The 18,300-nt window shown below is 47.5% G+C and overlaps 2 protein-coding genes across 4 annotated transcripts in view; both read left to right on the top strand.

Annotated features, from left to right (window-relative positions):
- Positions 1-18,300, top strand: part of ERC1 (ELKS/RAB6-interacting/CAST family member 1) — a 539,904-nt gene that overhangs the window by 496,528 nt on the left and 25,076 nt on the right. The gene's annotated exons all lie outside the window — the stretch shown is intronic.
- LOC128840795 (uncharacterized) lies at positions 8,768-11,018 on the top strand. The gene is made up of 2 exons (XM_054035227.1): positions 8,768-9,529; positions 10,458-11,018. The coding sequence occupies exons 1-2, from the start codon at positions 8,974-8,976 to the stop codon at positions 10,511-10,513; spliced, it is 612 nt and encodes a 203-aa protein (XP_053891202.1). The 5' UTR covers positions 8,768-8,973; the 3' UTR covers positions 10,514-11,018.

An 18,300-nucleotide genomic window follows, 5' to 3' on the forward strand; every position in this document is an offset into this window, starting at 1 on the left:
TGTTCTGTTATTTTCTTTGTTGGGCCTGTCTTATAGGAGGTGACTTCTGGGTACTCGTCTGGCTCTGTCAATCGGTTTTTTCACTTCAGCAGGTGGGTATTGTAGTATTAAGAGTGCTTGATAGAGATCTTGTAGGTGCTTGTCTCTGTCTGAGGGATTGGAGCAAATGCGGTTATATCTTAGAGCTTGGCTGTAGGCAATGGATCTTGTGGTGTGTCCTGGATGGAAGCTGGAGGCATGTAGGTAAGTGTAGCGGTTAGTAGGTTTCCAGTATAGGGTGGTATTTATGGGACCATCGCTTATTAGCACAGTAGTGTCCAGGAAATGGACCACTTGTGTGGATTGATCTAGGCTGAGGTTGATGGTGGGATGGAAATTATTGAAATCATGGTGGAATTCCTCAAGGGCTTCTTTTCCATGGGTCCAGATGATGATGTCATCAATGTAGCACAAGTAGAGTAGGGGCGTTAGGGGATGAGAGCTAAGGAAGCGTTGTTCTAAGTCAGCCATAAAAATGTTGGCATACTGTGGGGCCATGCGGGTACCCATAGCAGTGCTGCTGACTTGAAGGTATATATTGTCCCCAAATGTGAAATAGTTGTGGGTGAGGACAAAGTCACAAAGTTCAGCCACCAGGTTAGCTGTGAATTCTTACATTATTTGGACCATTGCTTTAAGAAAAATGCAGCAAGCTCTGGATATCAAGTGTTTAAAAAAAGCACAGATATTTGATGTGATGCAGTTGTTCTCATTGCCACAAGTAATTCTTTTCAGATTTACAGTTATGTGAGGTTGAAGCCTTATTTCATCTCCCAAAGAATCTCTTCCTATGGGCAGTTAGTCCTGATTGCACTTCTCTCCTCACCATACTTGCTACCTCCTCATTTTTTAGTCTTTTCATTTAAATGTTTTAAATGAAATTATATATATTACGATCTGGGCAAGTCACTGTATGACGGTCAGTCTGTTGTGAGTGTACTCAAATGCTTCCAAGTAAATGGATCTAAGTAGAGTCTAGTCTTTGCTTCCAGTTCTGGGACTCTAGGGCATCCTCCCAGGCCCAGAACTCTTTTCAGATGCCTTTGCTTGGGATATGGACTCCACTGTCCAGCCACCTTAGACTCCAGAACTAGTATCTGAGAGCTCCTGAGCATCCCATTCACTTACACGAGCTGCCTCAGTCCCACCTAAGCAGTGGGCACTCAGGGCTTCTAGTTTAACCCCTGCAGAAACAACATAGCAGGAAAACAAGGAACATAGGCTTAGCAAAGGAATTTCTTAAGCATTTACTTTATTCTTGATCATTTGAGAGTTATAGATCTTCAGAAATAAAACAAGTGCTGAGACACTCCCTCCCCTAGACTGAGCTTATCCCTTCTTGTGAGTTTGTGGTTCATCAGCATTTCAGCCTGAGCAGAGTTTATCCTGCCCTCTGTCTCCTGAAAGTCCTTTTTTACATATGGTGATGGCTAGTCCCCTGCACAGAGCAGAACCCCACTCTTAAATGGGGCCTCTTTCTCTGTGTGATGTGCTCAAGCTGAGATTCTGTAGATCCCAGTCCTGTTTCACTCCCGCTCCTCCAGCAGGCCTTTCTGTTGAAAAAGCATTGTTCCATGAGGGTGGGCCAGTAGTTGAGAGACAATCTAGACTATAAACTTTCTGGGCAGGGACCACCGTTTTGTGCCATGTTTGTATAGCACCTAACACAGTGGGGTCTTAGGCCTGGTCCCCACTAAGCCCCCACTTCGGACTAAGGTACGCAAATTCAGCTACGTTAATAACGTAGCTGAATTCAAAGTACCTTAGTCCGAACTTACCACGGGTCCAGACGCGGCAGGAAGGCTCCCCCGTCGATGCCGCATACTCCTCTCGGCGAGCTGGAGTACCGGCGTCGACGGCGAGCACTTCTTAACCAGACGCGATAAATCGATCCCAGAACATCGATTGCCTGCCGCCGGACCCTCCGGTAAGTGAAGACGTACCCTTAGACTCATAGCCTTTAAGGTCAGAAGGGACCATTATGATCATCTAGTCTGACCTCCTGCACAATGCAGGCCACAGAATCTCACCCACCCACTCCTGTATCAAACCCCTAACCTATGTCTGAGTTATTGAAGTCCTCAAATCATGGTGCAGAGAATCCTCCAGCAAGTGACCCATGCCCCACACTGCAGAGGAAGGCGAAAAACCTCCAGGGCCTCTGCCAATCTGCCCTGGAGGAAAATTCCTTCCCGACCCCAAATATGGCGATCGGTTAAACCCTGAGCATGTGGGCAAGACTCACCAGCCAGCATCCAGGAAAGAATTCTCTGTAGTAACTCAGATCCCACCCCATCTAACATCCCATCACAGACCATTGGGCATATTTACCTGCTAATAATCAAAGATCAATTAATTGCCAAAATTAGGCTATCCCATCATACCATCCCCTCCATAAACTTACCAAGCTTAGTCTTGAAGCCAGATATGTCTTTTGCCCCCACTACTCCTCTGGGAAGGCTGTTCCAGAACTTCACGCCTCTAATGGTTAGAAACCTTCATCTAATTTTAAGTCTAAACTTCCTAGTGTCCAGTTTATATCCATTTGTTCTTGTCTACATCTAGAAGTCATAGGCACTACTGAAATACAATAATAAATCAATAATAAATCAATCAAAGTTGATGGCCCCAGATTGCAGTCTTGATGGCTTCTCAGTGACAGTCCTTCAACGATGTGTCAAACACCTTTTCTGGGGTGCTAGCTGGAATGCAGCATAATAGATTTGCCCTGGAGCAAACCCAGACTTGTGCAGTCACAGTGCTAATATTTCCACACATAGTACAACATAGAGTTCATATCTTGATACCAATTGCAAAAGTCCTCTTCCTCTCTCCCAACTCTAACCAGGACACACGCTCCTTAACCCTTCACTGGGTGCTTTTTCCCTCTTACTGCATCATACTGCAGTTCCTCATCCTCACAACCCTCTGCTCTCATTTTTTATATTCTTCTTAGTAACTCTTCTGTTTAATTTTTAATGCTGCTGCTGTGTTGCACAAAATACATAAATCTACTAAACAAAATTCATCTTTGGTATAAGCATAGTATGTTAATTCCAGAAATAAATTTGGCCCAGTTTGTTTTATCCTCACCTGACATGGAAATATGAATGCCATTTTTTGACTAAGGACTTGTCTATATGAACAGTTGGTGCTCAGCAAACTGGGGTGTAAACCCCTACCATACAACTAGTCTGCCACACACCAGAAATTCTATAGTGCTCTTTGATCTTGTCCTGTTTCAAAGCAGGATAGATCAAAGCATACTACAGAACTTCTTAGTGTGTAGCAGCCGGGTTCACACAGACAGTTAGTGCATGGTAGATTTACACCACAGCTTGCCATACTGGAGTGTAACTGTTCATATGGCTAAGCCCTAAATTATCCACTTTGTTATATATAATCAGAAATTTAGAGCTTGAATGGACCTATGGACCTTAGGAAGTCACCTAGTCCAGCCCTCTGCACGGAGAGAGGATCAACCAAACTTAGACCATCCCTGACAGACTGTTTTCCTACCTGTTCATTAAAACCTCCAGTGATGGGGATTCCATAATCTCCCTTGGAAGCCTATTCTAGCTATCCTTATAGTTAGAAAGTTTTTCCTAATATCTAACCTAAATCTCCCTTGCTGCAGATTAACCCAATTACTTCTTGTTTGACCTACATTGGACTTGGAGAACAATTGATCACCATCGTCATTATAACAACCCTTAATATATTTTGAATACTGTTATAAGGTTTTCTCCCCTCACTCTTCTTTTTTCAAGACTAAATATACCCGGGGTGGGGGGGAGGGGGGGTTAAGCTTTCCTCACAGATCAGGTTTTCTAAACCTTTTATTATTTTGGTTGCTCTCCTCTGGACTGTCTCCAATTTGTCCACATCTTTCTTAAAGTGTAGCACCCACAACTGGACACAGTACTCCAGCTGAGGCCTCATCAGTGCCAAATAGAGTGGGACAGTTACCTCCCGTGTCTTACATATGACACTCCTGTTAATACACTTCAGAGTGATATTAGCCTTTTTTGCAACTGCATCACATTGGTGACTGATATTCAATTTATGATCCATTACAGCCCCCCGCTCCTTTCCAGCTGCATTATCACCTAGCCAGTTTTCCCCATTTTGTAGTTGTGCACTAAGACTCCTCTAAGCTGTACGGCCGCACAGCCGCCTATTAAGTACCACACAGGTGCTCAGGGCTGCGGCGGGGAGCAATTCCTCTCCCCCAGCCCCGGACCCAACCCAGCCCAGCCTGGGACCTGCCATGTCTGGGGGAGATGTGCCCCTCCCACGGCCCCAACCCAGCCCCTGCCCAGACCTGCCGCAGCTGTGGGAGAGGCACCTATCCCATGGCCCCAGCTCCAGAGCTGCCAAAGCAGGGAGAGACGCCTCTCCCCACCCGACGAGGTGCTGCTGTGGGAAGAGAGAGCTGGAGGGAGTCCTCTCTCCCTGCCGTAGCCTTGGGACAGCCTGCACCCCAAACTACTCATCCCTGGCCCCACCCCAGAGCCTGCACCCTAGCCCCAGCCCTGAGCCCCTCATCCCTGGCCCCATCCTGGAGTCCTCACTCCAATACCCCAACCCTCTGCCCCAGGCCTGACACTACGAACCCCTCAGCCCCACCCCCACCACATGAATTTTGTTATGTGAACCAATATGGAGGTGATGTGATTGGTGCACATAACAAAATTCATTCCACACATGGATGGGAAAAATTAGAGGGAACACTGAACTTGTGCATTTATTTATTATTTTCTTCTTAAGTGCAGTACTTTGCACTTGGCTTTATTGAATTTCATCTTGTTGATTTCATACCAGTTTTCTGATTTGTCAGTGTCTTTTTAAATTTCAGTCCTGCTGTCCAACATGCTTGCAACCCTTCCAGTTTGGTGTCATTCACAAATTGTATGAGTATACGCTCTACCTTATTATCCAAGTCATTAATGAAAATATTGAAAAGTAGTAGACTCAGGACACACCCCTGCAGGACCACACTAGATATGTCCTCCTCCCCTCCCTGAGTTTGACAGCAAACCATTGAATAACTACTTCTTGAATACAGTCTTTCAACCAATTTTTGCACCCACTATGAAATTTCCCAGGGGTACCCAGGATTGAGCACCTGCCTTTAGTGTGAGGAAGCCTTTGTGTGTCTGTTGTGGGTCAGTTCCCCAATTCCACTGGCCAGGGCAACACAAGCACTCCCTTCTAGGCCTCACAGTTCCTGCGTTTACTCATCTGGTTAGCAACAGGCACATCCCAACCCTCCAAGTATCTCCTCAGTGTATCCAGCCCCGTTCCATTGGACACTCACAGTATTCACAGATTTGCTGCTTCCAAAGAAACAGCACATGCCAGCTTATCATTTCCACCCCAGATCACTGCTCTGCTTAACACACAGCACTTTGATTCATTTAGAGTGAAATCAGTATCAGTTTATTTAACAAAGCATAGAGACTCAAGCAGTAGCAAGCAGAAGTACTGGAAACAAAGGGGTATATATAAAACAAAATCATAAAGCCTAGACTTAATTAACAAGATACTCTCATGTCTTGTGGAATATTGCTCACCCAAAATCCCCACAGTATTTTACAGCCAAGTTACCTGTGATCCTTTCATGAGACAAATACTCAGCATGCCTCCCAGGCAAAGGATCCAGTGTGGTTTTTTTTGCTCCCCAAGATATACCAGTCCCATCTTTTCGCTTTATTCAGAAATAGGAAACCCCCTGCTGTTTTTAATTCTGTAGAATTCCTTTCTTGTAGATTTTGCAATCTCTCTTTTAGCAGCTGACTTGGTATGCAAATAGGCATACAGTGTGAGGTATACAGTATGCAGTACCCACATAGCCAGATAGGAAGATAAGTGTCTGTTATCTCCTGCCAGAAAGGAACATTTCTAAGGTATGTCACCTTCTGGTGATCTGCCTTAACTCCAAGACCCTGAGAATAGGAGTGGGTGGATAAGGTTCTGTGGCCTGCAATGTATAGGAGGTCAGACTACATGATCATAATGGTCTCTTCTGGCTTTAAAGACTATAAGTCCAACATAATTTTCAGTACAGATACATAACTCCTTAAATATTATGAATACATACATTTTGCAATGATTATGTTGACCTGTGGGCTACTGACTCTCAGTAGAAACCTTACATGCCACCCTTCAATGAACTATTACGCAAGTATCCAACCCAGGTGATCCCTGTAAAATCTTGTGCACCTCCTTGCTCTCTGCCAGTTGCACCAAGATGTCAAGATCCCAACACAGGCCATCAATGCCAAGGGTCAGGGTAGGGACAAACCTGAGGCAAGAAGGAGCAAAGGAGTGTGTAGTCAGGTTCCAGGTCAGGGCTGATACCCAGGACCAGAATCTGAGTCAGGTCTTAGGGTCCGAGTCAGAAGATGAAGTCCAGATCAAGCTAAGATGCAAGCCAAGAGTTCAGGAGCAAGGAATGGACATGGCAGGTACAGGAAATATACACAGTTGACTGGGCACTCCCTGAAATGTCCCTTAGTTTTATATACGGCAGGGAGCCAATCAGAAGCCATGAGGTTGCTGTCTCAGACCCCTTGAGGTGGGACTTCCTATGGTCTGTCTCTGCAGCAGGTCATGGGCAGTGAAGTGCATGCCAGTTATAGCTGCCACTAGGTGGCAGCATGGAGATGCCAACTGCCTAGCAGCTCTGCAGGCCTGGGTTCCAGCCCCACAGGGCCTTACATTACCCACCCACACACAAAGTGCCTGCTGCCAACCCAGGTTTGTTTGGATGGGCTTCAGGGAAGGCTGCCACAAGGTCAGGGGCATGGAATTGGGACATGTGCTCCCAGGAACGCTCTTCTGGCCCGTACCCCTTCCAGTCCACAAGGTACCAGAGGGAGCCGTGTCCAGTTTTTGAGACCAGTATCTCTTGGACCACATACTCATCATGTCCTTGGATCTGCACTAGAAGGAGTGGTGGTAGAGCCTGCTAAGCAAGTGGATTGTTAATGTAGGGTTTTAACAAGGATACGTGAAACACTGGTTATAGTTTGTGGGATCTGAGTAACTGAAGCTTCATAGTCCCTGAATTGATTACCTGGCTGATGGGATATGGCCTGAGATATTGGTGGTCCAGTTTATGACATGGCCAGTTGCACTTTTTGGCCAACGGTAAATGCTGGACCTTCCTAGCACTGGCAATCAGCATACTGCTTATAGTCCTTCTTGGTTCAAGACATGGGGAGCTCCTCCTGGGAGTAGTCCACCTGTTTGGGCAGCTCCAATACCCTCTGGAACATGCAGGGCAGTGAATGGCCCACTGCCTCCATGCTAACCCAGGGTAAGCCGTCAGCATGGGCTAGAGTGGTCCCGGCAACCTGTCAGGATCCCACACAGGCATTCAAGACGAAGGGTCAGAGCAGTGGCAAACCTGAGGCAGGGAGTAGCAGAGGAGTGTGTAGTCAGGTTCCAGGCCAGGGTCGATACAGAGAGTCAGAGTCTGAGTCAGGTTTCAGAGTCTAAGTCAGAAGGCAAAGCCCAGATCAAGCGAAGGTCAGAGTCAGGAATGGTCATGGCCATAGGCGCCGACTCCGTGGGTCCTCCAGGGCTGGAGCACCCATGGAAAAAAATTGATGTGTGCTCAGCACCCACCGGCATCCCCCCATTGCCACACCCCACCCCCCTGCTCCAGCTTACCTCCACCTCTTCCCCTGTGCAAGCCGCCGCGTCCTGCTTCTCCCCCCTCCCTCCCAGCACTTGCGCCATGACACAGCTGATTCGCGGGGCAGGGAGCGAGGGGGGAGGAGGGGGAACCCGGGGCACTGGGGGAAGTGGCAGGGCCAGGGCGGGGATTTGGGAAAGGGATCCAATAGGGGCAGGGAGGGGTGGGATTTTTGGGATGGGGTTGGAATGGGGGCAGGGGCGGGGATGGGATGGGGAAAGGGGCGAGGGGCACGGGCACCCACCGGCGCCCAGAAAGTTGGCACCTATGGTCATGGCAGCTATAGGGTATCCATACTGTTGCCTGGACACTTCCTGGAACTCCCCTTAAGTTTATATAGGGTGGAGAGCCAATCAGGAGCCATGGGACTGCTTTTTATTTCCCTTGCTAGGTATAATTCACTTGTGTCTTACCCTTTCTGATTTTGTCCCTACATACTTGTGCTATTCCTTGATACTCATCATTAGGAAGTTGTAAAGGTTTCCACTTTTTATAGGATTGCTTTTTGATTTTCAGATCATAAAAGATCTCCACATATATATACTCTCAGATGTGTGTCCAGTACATACACACACCAATGGAAGATGTATTCTGTTGAAAGGGTGTTTTGTGGGGCAGTGAGCTCTATCCTGATTTCTAGCCAGAAGATTTTTGCTCTGGTTTTCTTCTTTTGTAATGTTTGAACTTGTTTCCTTGAACTTTTGGCTCAAGGGCTGAATTATAGTCCAAAAAAATGAAGCAGCAACTCAGCAGCTAAATTATAGGAGGCTAATGGAAGAACTTGTCTACACATGGAGTTATTCCAGAATAGCTATTTCTGAATAACTCTCTATGTGGACACTCTTAGGCCTGGTCTACACTACGATTTTAGGTCGAATTTAGCAGCGTTAATTCGAATTAAGCCTGGACACGTTCACACGATGAAGCCCTTTTTTTTTTACTTAAAGGGCCCTTTAAACCGGTTTCTTTACTCCACCTCCGACGAGGGGATTAGCGCTAAAATCGGCCTTTGCGGGTCGGAATTGGGGTAGTGTGGACGGAATTCGACGTTATTGGCCTCCGGGAGCTATCCCACAATGCTTCATTGTGACCGCTCTGGACAGCACTCTTAACTCAGATGCACTGACCAGGTAGACAGGAAAAGCCCCGCGAACTTTTGAATTTCATTTCCTGTTTGCCCAGCGGGGAGAGCACAGGTGACCACGCAGAGCTCATCAGCACAGGTAACCATGATGGAGTCCCAGGATCGCAAAAGAGCTCCATCATGGACCGAACGGGAGGTACGGGATCTGCTCGCCATACGGGGAGATGAATCAGTGCTAGCTGAACTCTGTAGCAGTAAACGAAATGACAAAATATTAGAAAAGGTCTCAAAGGCCATGAAGGACAAAGGCCATAACTGGGACGCACAGCAGTGCCGCGTGAAAATTAAGGAGCTAAGGCAAGCCTACCACAAAGCCAGAGAGGCAAACGGAAGGTCCGGGGCAGAGCCGCAAAAATGCCGCTTCTACGCAGAGCTGCATGTGATCCTAGGGGGTGCAGCCACCACTACCCCAACCGTGTGCTATGACTCCGTCAATGGAGAAACACGCAACAGGGAAGCGGGTTCGGGGTACGAGGAAGATGAGGATGAAGATAATGTAGATAGCTCACAGCAGCAAGGAAGTGGAGAAACCGGTTTCCCCAACAGCCAGGATATGTTTATCACCCTGGACCTGGAACCAGTAACCCCCGAACTCACCCAAGGCATGCTCCCAGACCCTGAGGGCAGACAGGGGACCTCTGGTGAGTGTACCTTTGTAAATTTTACACATGGTTTAAAAGCAAGCGTGTTTAATGATTAATGATTAATTTGCCCTGGCAATCGCGGCCAGTACAGCTACTGGAAAAGTCTGTTAACGTGTATGGGGATGAAGTGGAAATCCTCCAGGGACATCTCCAGAATGCTCTCCTTCATGTACTCCCAAAGCCTTTGCAAAAGGTTTCTGGGGAGGGCTGCCTTATCCCGTCTGCCATGGTAGGACACTTTACCACGCCAGGCCAGTAGCACGTAGTCTGGAATCATTGCATAACGAAGCATGGCAGCGTGTATGGTCCCGGTGTTTGCTGGCATGCAGACAACATCCATTCCTTATCTCCCTTTGTTATCCTCAGGACAGTGATATCATTCACGGTCACCTGGTTGAAATGGGGTGATTTTATTAAGGGGACATTCAGAGGTTCCCGTTCCTGCTCAGCTGAACAGAAATGTTCCCCACTTTTAGCCACGCGGTAGCGGGGAGGGGTGAAGTGATCATCCCAGAAAATTGGGTGTGTGGGGGGGGGGTAGTTCGGTTTGTGCTGCATGTTAACCCGGAAACTGCAGCCCCTCCTTTTACATTGCAAACCCATTTTAAATGGCCAACCCAAGGGGTGCTTGGTATGGGAAATGAGGGCACTACTGTTTGAAACCATCCCCACGTTAAGAAGGTTAAAAAAGCCAAAAGACTGTGGCTTACCATGGCTGCCTGCAAGCCGAATTCTGTTGCCTGGCACTGCGTGAGTGATCTCTCACACCAAACCGGCAGGCCCTCAATATAAGAGGAAAAATGCGACCTTGTAATGAAAGCACATGTGCTGTGTAATGTGAACAGCAAAATTTAACGTGAAAGATGTACCCATTGTTCTCTAAAATGTGTCTTTTTTTAACCACCTCTCCCTTCTCCTCCACCAGCTGCAAATGTTCCTCCTTCACAGAGGCTAACGAAGATTAGAAGGAGAAAACAGTGAACTCGGGATGATATGTTCTCAGAGCTCCAGATGTCCTCCCACGCTGACAGAGCACAGCAGAATGCGTGGAGGCAGTCAATGTCAGACTACAGAAAAGCACAATATGAACGAGAGAAGAGGTGGCAGGATGAACTGCGGGATGAACAGAGCAAGAGGCGGGCTGAAGATGATAGGTGGCGTCAGCTTGCAGACAGAAGGCAAGAGTAGATGCTCCGGCTGCTGGAGCATCAAACTGATATGCTCCAGCGTATGGTTGAGCTGCAGGAAAGGCAGCAGGAGCAGAGACCGCCGCTACAGCCCCTGTGTAACCAACAGCCCTCCTCCCCAAGTTCCATAGCCTCCTCACCCAGATGCCCAAGAACACGGTTGGGGGGCCTCCAGCCACCCAGTCACTCCACCCCAGATGATTGCCCAAGCATCAGAAGGCTGGCCTTCAATAAGAGTTAAAGTTTTAAACTGCAGTGTGTCCTTTTCCTTCCCTCCTCCCCCACCCATCCCAGGCTACCTTGGCAATTATCCCCCTAGTTGTGTGATGAATTAATAAAGAATGCATGAATGTGAAGTAACAATGACTTTATTGCCTCTGCAAGCGGTGCTCGAAGGGGGGAGGGGAGGGTGGGGTGATTTGTTTACAGGGAAGTAGAGTGAACAGGGGGGGGGGGGGTTCATCAAGGAGAAACAAAACAGAAGTTTCACACCGTAGCCTGGCCAGTCACAAAACTCGTTTTCAAAGCTTCTCTGATGTGCACCGCGCCCTGCTGTGCTCTTCTAACCGCCCTGGTGTCTGGCTGTGCGTAATCAGCGGCCAGGCGATTTGCCTCAACCTCCCACCCCGCCATAAATGTCTTCCCCTTACTCTCACAGATATTGTGGAGCGCACAGCAAGCAGCAATAACAATGGGGATATTCTTTTCGCTGAGGTCTGAGCGAGTCAGTAAGCTGCACCAGCGCGCTTTTAAATGTCCAAATGCACATTCCATCACCATTCGGCACTTGCTCAGCCTGTAGTTGAACAGGTCCTGACTACTGTCCAGGCTGCCTGTGTACGGCTTCATGAGCCATGGCATTAAGGGGTAGGCTGGGTCCCCAAGGATCACGATAGGCATTTCAACATCCCCAACGGTTATTTTCTGGTCCGGGAAGAAAGTCTCTTCCTCCAGCTTTCGAAACAGACCAGACACGCCTGAAGACGCGAGCATCATGTACCTTTCCCGGCTATCCCACGTTGATGTTGGTGAAACGTCCCTTGTGATCCACCAGGGCTTGCAGCAGCATTGAAAAGTACCCCTTGCGGTTTATGTAGTCAGTGGTTTGGTGCTCCAGTGACAAGATAGGGATATGGGTTCCGTCTATCGCCCCACCACAGTTTGGGAATCCCATTGCAGCAAAGCCATCCACTATGGCCTGCACGTTTCCCAGAGTCATTACCCTTGATATCACCAGGTCTTTGATTGCCCTGGCAACTCGGATCACAGCAGCCCCCACAGTAGATTTGCCCACTCCAAATTGATTCCTGACTGACCGGTAGCTGTCTGGCATTGCAAGCTTCCACAGGGCTATCGCCACTCACTTCTCAACTGTGAGGGCTGCTCTCATCCTGGTATTCTGGAGCTTCAGGGCAGGGGAAAGCAAGTCACAAAGTTCCATGAACGTGCCCTCCACATGCGAAAGTTTCGCAGCCACTGGGAATCGTCCCACACCTGCAACACGATGCGGTCCCACCAGTCTGTGCTTGTTTCCCGGGCCCAGAATCGGCGTTCCACGGCATGAACCTGCCCCAGTAATACCATGATTTACACATTGCTGGGGCCTATACCTTCTGTGAGGTCTATGTCCATGTCAATTTCCTCATCACTCTCGTCGCCGCACTGCAATCGCCTCATCGGCTGGTCCTGGTTTTGCTTTGGCATGTCCTGGCTCTGCATATACTCCAGGACAATGCGTGTGGTGTTCATAGTGCTCATAATTGCCGTGGTGATCTGAGTGGGCTCCATGATCCCAGTGCTATGGCGTCTGGTCTGAAAAAAGGCGCGAAACTATTGTCTGATGGAGGGAGGGAGGGAGGGGCGAGTGACAACATGGCGTACAGGTACAGGGAATTAAAATCAACAAAGGTGGCTGTGCATCAGGGAGAAACACAAACAACTGTCACACAGAATGGCCCCCCCCAAAGATTGAACTCAAAACCCTGAGTTTAGCAGGCCGTTGATTTCACGGAGGGAGTGGGAAGCAAATGAATACAGAACAAATCTATTTTTTACATCTTAAGCTGGCAGCCGATGGTGCAGCATGACTGATAGCCCTCGGCATCTTCTGAGTGCTTGGCAGAAAATACTGGGCGCTTGGCAGAAAATAGTGTACTACGACTAATAGCCACCATCATCATTGGGAAGGCAGCAGAATATGACTGGGCGACATACGGAGTTTCAGCCATCATCTCATCGAACTGCAGTATGACGATGACGGATACCAGTCATAATACACCATCTACTGCCAAAAGGCAAGGGGCTGCTGCTGTGTAGCAATGCAGCCCCAAGTCTGCCAGCACCCAGATCGCCGATGAAGGCCACCAGTCATACTGCATCGTCTACTGCCAAAAGGCAATTTGCTGCTGCTGTGTAGCAATGCAGTACCACGTCTGCCGGCACCCAGATGACATATGGTGACGCTGAGCTGAGTGGGCTCCATGCTTGGCGTGGTATGTTGTCTGCACAGGTAACCCAGGTAATAACCCAGCAAATCGATTGTCTGCCGTTGCTCTGATGGAGGGGGAGGGGCCTGACGACATGTACCCAGAACCCCCCGCAACACTGTTTTGCATCATTCAGGCATTGGGATCTCAACCCAGAATTCCAGTGGGCGGCGGAGACTGCGGGAACTGTGGGATAGCTACCCATAGTGCAACGCTTCGGAAGTCGATGCTAGCCTCGGTACTGTGGACGCGGTCCACCGACTTAATGCACTTAGAGCATTTTATGTGGGGACACACGCAATCGGCTGTATACAACCGATTTCTATAAAACCGGCTTCTATAAATTCGACCTAATTTCGTAATGTAGACATACCCTTATTCTGAACTAAGTATGCCTTGTTCCTGTTTAGCTTGTTCTGCTTTGAAATGGATTAAGCTAAACAGGAACAAAGCACTCTTGTTATTCAGGAATAGCTATTGTACTTTAAATTCACACCAACCTTAATCCAAATTAACTTTCAAATGCCAACAAACCCTAACAATTCAGAAAGAACAGGCCTCTGAAGGTAAATGTGTCTGTAACAGGACCTAGATGTGGGGGTAGGTCCTCTGCCTTGGTAGACATATGTATTAGAAATACACCACACTGTACCCTCACCCGGTATGGCTGCATAAACATGACTATTTGATCCTTCCACCTTTTTCCCTTAAAAGCTGTTAATCCATGCACAGGTAACTTTCCAGCTTAAAGAAAAATGCCACAGCCCATTCTACCCTTCCCTTGCTCAACTGGATTTTGTTTCAGGATTTGTGGGTAAAATACAAACAAAGAAGGGAGGTGATATTTCTTCTTGGCTGCACCACTTACCACCTTCATCATCAGATAGATAGGAATTATTGCATTCCTAGAGGCACAATTTGTGTCTTTAACTTAATTTTACTAGCAGCAAAGTTTCAGTATAACAGAATTCAGTTACTGTAAGTGAATTCCAGTTTTTTAACCAAAATGCACTTACTGCACTTACTATTTATAATGCCTTTCATGCCACAGAATACCAAAACACTTTAATTTAAGCTAACATTTCAACACTGCATATTTCCTTAATGAATTTTGAACATATAAAACAAATATATTTTAACATACGTCATGGAAAAAATAGTGAAAGCAAGAATAAACATAATTTATATATAGTTACTATATAAACTACCCTTTCCTCATTCAGAACTTCTCTTAAAACCGACTTCTTCTTCTACAAAATTAGTCAACAAAGACTTTTAATTATTTTGATTAAAAAAATCTTTATTCTACTCTACTTTACACTAGCCCTTACTGAGCTACCACATTATTTTACCTAGTTTACCCTGTCATGCTTCTCTGCCCTCTTTCCTGTTAGCTTACCTTCCTTCCGCCTACCCCCTGCTACGTCATTTGTATTCTTAGTTTGTAATCTCTTTAGGGAAGGGTGTACTGTATTTTAAGGCCCGGCCAACTTGTGGACTCTGTGTGGAAAAAAAAAAAAAAGTATTAGTAATAATAATTACACTAATCCATACTTATTTGCAGAGCGTAACCAGTATTTTCAAAATTCAAGGAAGAAGAATTAATATAGAGGTTATCTAATGTAATTAGCTATAGTTATCCATATCTGCCGATTTCATTAAGGCTTTGGGCTTGGGCAGGTGGAAAGAACCTGTGACAATCTACTTTGTATTTCTTAAATACTAGAATCTCCATTACTTTTAAATTAAAATAATACAATACCAACCAATAACAATGTTTTTAACTTTAGAACAGGAATGAAGGGAGATAAAACTGTCTTACAAGATACAGTCAAGCTTTATAGATAGCTATAGGGTAATAAGAACAGTGATGACTTCCTTCAATAAACAAATCTTTATACTTGGTATAGTCCATTGTAATAGAAGGTTGGTTCTTTTATTTTATTTTTGAGGAAGAATCAAACCTTAGAATCTTCATAAATAATTTTGGTTTAATCCTCAGTTGTTTTTTTACAGTCCCAAGAATCGGCCATCAGATGATAATCACATCTGCCTCTCTGGCACCACTTGTCTTATTTGAGCTTCATTTGCTAGTCATTATGCTCTGCTCTAAACCTAGATTCTGTACAATAACACAATTCCGTAGTATGGGAAGTGAAAGATTCCATAAATGTCAATAATTACCTAGTTTTCTTCAACTCCCCACACTACATCATTTGGTTTTTTAGGTTCCTTATTTTCTATCCTCTAAACATCTTCATTACTTTCTTAGAGGATCCAACGGTACCAAAACTTGTTTGACCAGAGCATCAGCCCTGACTTCCATGCTGTCGCTCTCTTACTTTACTCTCTTTTTTTCTCCCTTTGAACACATTTAATTTACCCCAAATCTCCCTAGACTTGTTTTCAGCAGAGGACAGTGTAGTTTGAACTCACTTACCCTACAAGGACCTCCACCAAATCATACACCTGGTCTTCTGGGTGGGAATTAACATCTGTCACATGCTGATGCTTACAGTAATCTTATCCCCAATCTTTTGGACATTTTAATCCCAGTGTAAACCTTGTAACTCTTTAAAAAACAATTCTCATTATATCTATTAAATATTAACAGACCTTGAGCAGTACTTGGTGTCCTGCTTGGCCTTGCCTTGTTTCCATTTCTGGTGCCTAAGGACTGCTGCAGTGTTTTCTCAAGAAGGACCACTAGGAACAGGTGGTAGCTTGCTTCGAGAGGAGAGTGCCTGATCTCTCCAGGGGCTACCCACTTCTTCACAAGTACTAGCAATGAGGTGTTCAGTTGCCCTGTGCTTTGTTCAATGGATGTAGCCTTTATTGAAGCAGTTCAGAGAGTCTCTTTTGTATAAGAGTTGGTTCTTCTTCGAGTGCTTGCTCATATTGATTCCATTCTAGGTGTGTGCGCACCCATGTGCACAGTTGTTGGAGATTTTTGCCTTAGCGGTATCCATAGGGTTGGCTGCAGCGCCCCCTTGAGTGCCGCGCTCATGCATCAGTATATTAGGCACCACCGTCCAGGGGCACTGGAACAATTTGCATAATGGGGATACTGAGAGCCATTGAAACAAACTGCAAACGCTGTATATAATGGAAACCACTTCAAGTCGGAGGTGTGGGAGGCCAATGCCTATCAGTGATTCCCATGACAGCTGCCTGAAGTGTTTGGGGGAATCCCATAGGAAAGATAAAGTGTCGGATCCATAAAAACTTTCGACCTCGAACACAGAAGGAACGGGATAGCCACCTGAGGGCCCTCCTCATGGAGGCTGTGCTTTGTCCCGCGTCAGAGCCCTCCACTGTAGATCCCAGGCCGAGTACTTCAGCTTTGGTGTGGAGCGCACCGTTCCCCCTCACCGGTGCCGAAGAAAAGGCAAAAGAAAGACAAGGGGACTTTGGGCAAAGGATCTATGTCAGGCAATGCACCCACTTTAGGGCTTCACGGGGTACCGCTGAGATCAGACCCCTCCCAGCCCAGCCACTGATCCACCCCCAACTCTGGGAAGTGGCAGGGTTCCCCCCCGGCCTCTTCCAGGGCCATCAGTGCCCGAAGCGGCCCCGGCATCTAAAGACCAAATGAGCCGACCGACACCGCAGGCGCCGCACCAGGTGGCGGACTCAGCTAAGTCCCCAACACCTAAGGGCAAGCCGATCGTGGTGCGGCCTCATAGGATGGTGGAGTACACCTGGTCACTGGACTGCAGGCGCAGATCCCATCTACACGACCTCGGACCCTGGCACTGTATCCTGGCTCTCCAGCTAGAAGACCCAGGTCCTTGACACGTTCCCCGCCTAGTAGGCATGGGACATCGGAATCAAGGCGCCAGTCTCCGTACCAGCGAGCTTCTGGCTGCAGGTCACCAAGGCGCCAATCGCCCTCCCTCAGATGGTCTCCTAGACGTTGGTCCCTGCACAGGAGGGACAGTTTGTCGTTACGGCCCCGGTCTCCCCCGTACCGGTCCTCCAGTAGGCATCATTATTCACCCTTGCCTCACTAGTCTCCTACCAGAGTCAGCCAGTAGACTCAGGCCTTGACGGCTCCACTGTGGTCGCCAGAAGGACAGTGGTCTGAGTTGGACTGAGAGTTCAGCCCTTTGCCTTGAAGGGGAGATTCACCACTAACACAGGAGACGCTAACGCCGCGGCTACATCACAGCAAAGGCAGTGGCCCTCCCAGTGGCCATATTGGAACCTGTGGGGTGTGCCATTGATGCCAGTTCTGTACTCCCGCCAGCCCGCCCTGGCCACCTCGGACAAACCAGCCACGGCACCACAATCAGAGCACGATGCCACATCTGTTATGCAGGCAGGGCACCAGACCCCAGCACCCAGGGACCTCTTCCTGGACAAGGAAGGGGAACACAGTCCCCCACAGGCGATGCAGTCATCGTTGTCGTCCCCAGATGATGCGAAGACAGAGCCATCCCTTACAAGCAGTCCCCTGATGATATTAAGGAGCACCAAGCCCTCCTTAAAAGGGTGGCTGTGAACTTGAACTTACAGATTGAAGCAGTCACAGAAGAGGCCGACGAGCTCTTCAATATTATTTCAGCCGACACCCCTGCCCGGGTCACATTGCCTATCCACTCAGGGATCCTCAAGATTGCCAGGTCACTGTGGCAAACCCACTCTTCTATTCCACCAACTTCCAAGAAAGCAGAAAATAAATATTACGTCCCTGCATTAGGGTTTTAATACCTGTATAAGCACCCCCAGCGGCATTACTGGTAGTGTCTGCGGTGAATGAAAGGGACAGACAGGGCACCCCCAAAAATAAGGTCGCCAAAAAACTTGATTTATTTGGCAGAAAAGTTTATTTGATGGCCAGCCTTCAATTTAGGATGTCGAATCACCAGGCCCTTTTGGACAGATATAATTTCAACCTGTGGGACTCGTTGAATAAGTTCAAGGAGGTCCTCCCACAGGATCGTGTCCAGGAGTTCGCCACTCTGTTGGACGAAGGCACGGTAGTGGCCAGGGGAGTCCTTCAAATGGCTGGGACATTACTCTCTCGGCGGCCAGGGTGTTCACATCTGCAGTGGCCATGAGACGCAGCTCATGGTTGCAGTCCTCCAGGGTA

Source organism: Malaclemys terrapin, chromosome 1 (genome assembly GCF_027887155.1).
Source record: "Malaclemys terrapin pileata isolate rMalTer1 chromosome 1, rMalTer1.hap1, whole genome shotgun sequence".
Taxonomy (NCBI): domain Eukaryota; kingdom Metazoa; phylum Chordata; order Testudines; family Emydidae; genus Malaclemys; species Malaclemys terrapin.

Excerpts from the sequence above, each read along its gene's own strand:
- LOC128840795 (XM_054035227.1), top strand. The coding sequence starts at position 8,974 with ATGATGGAGTCCCAGGATCGCAAAAGAGCTCCATCATGGACCGAACGG. Across the intron at positions 9,530-10,457 it reads GGGCAGACAGGGGACCTCTG|CTGCAAATGTTCCTCCTTCA; the intron begins GTGAGTGTACCT and ends CTCCTCCACCAG.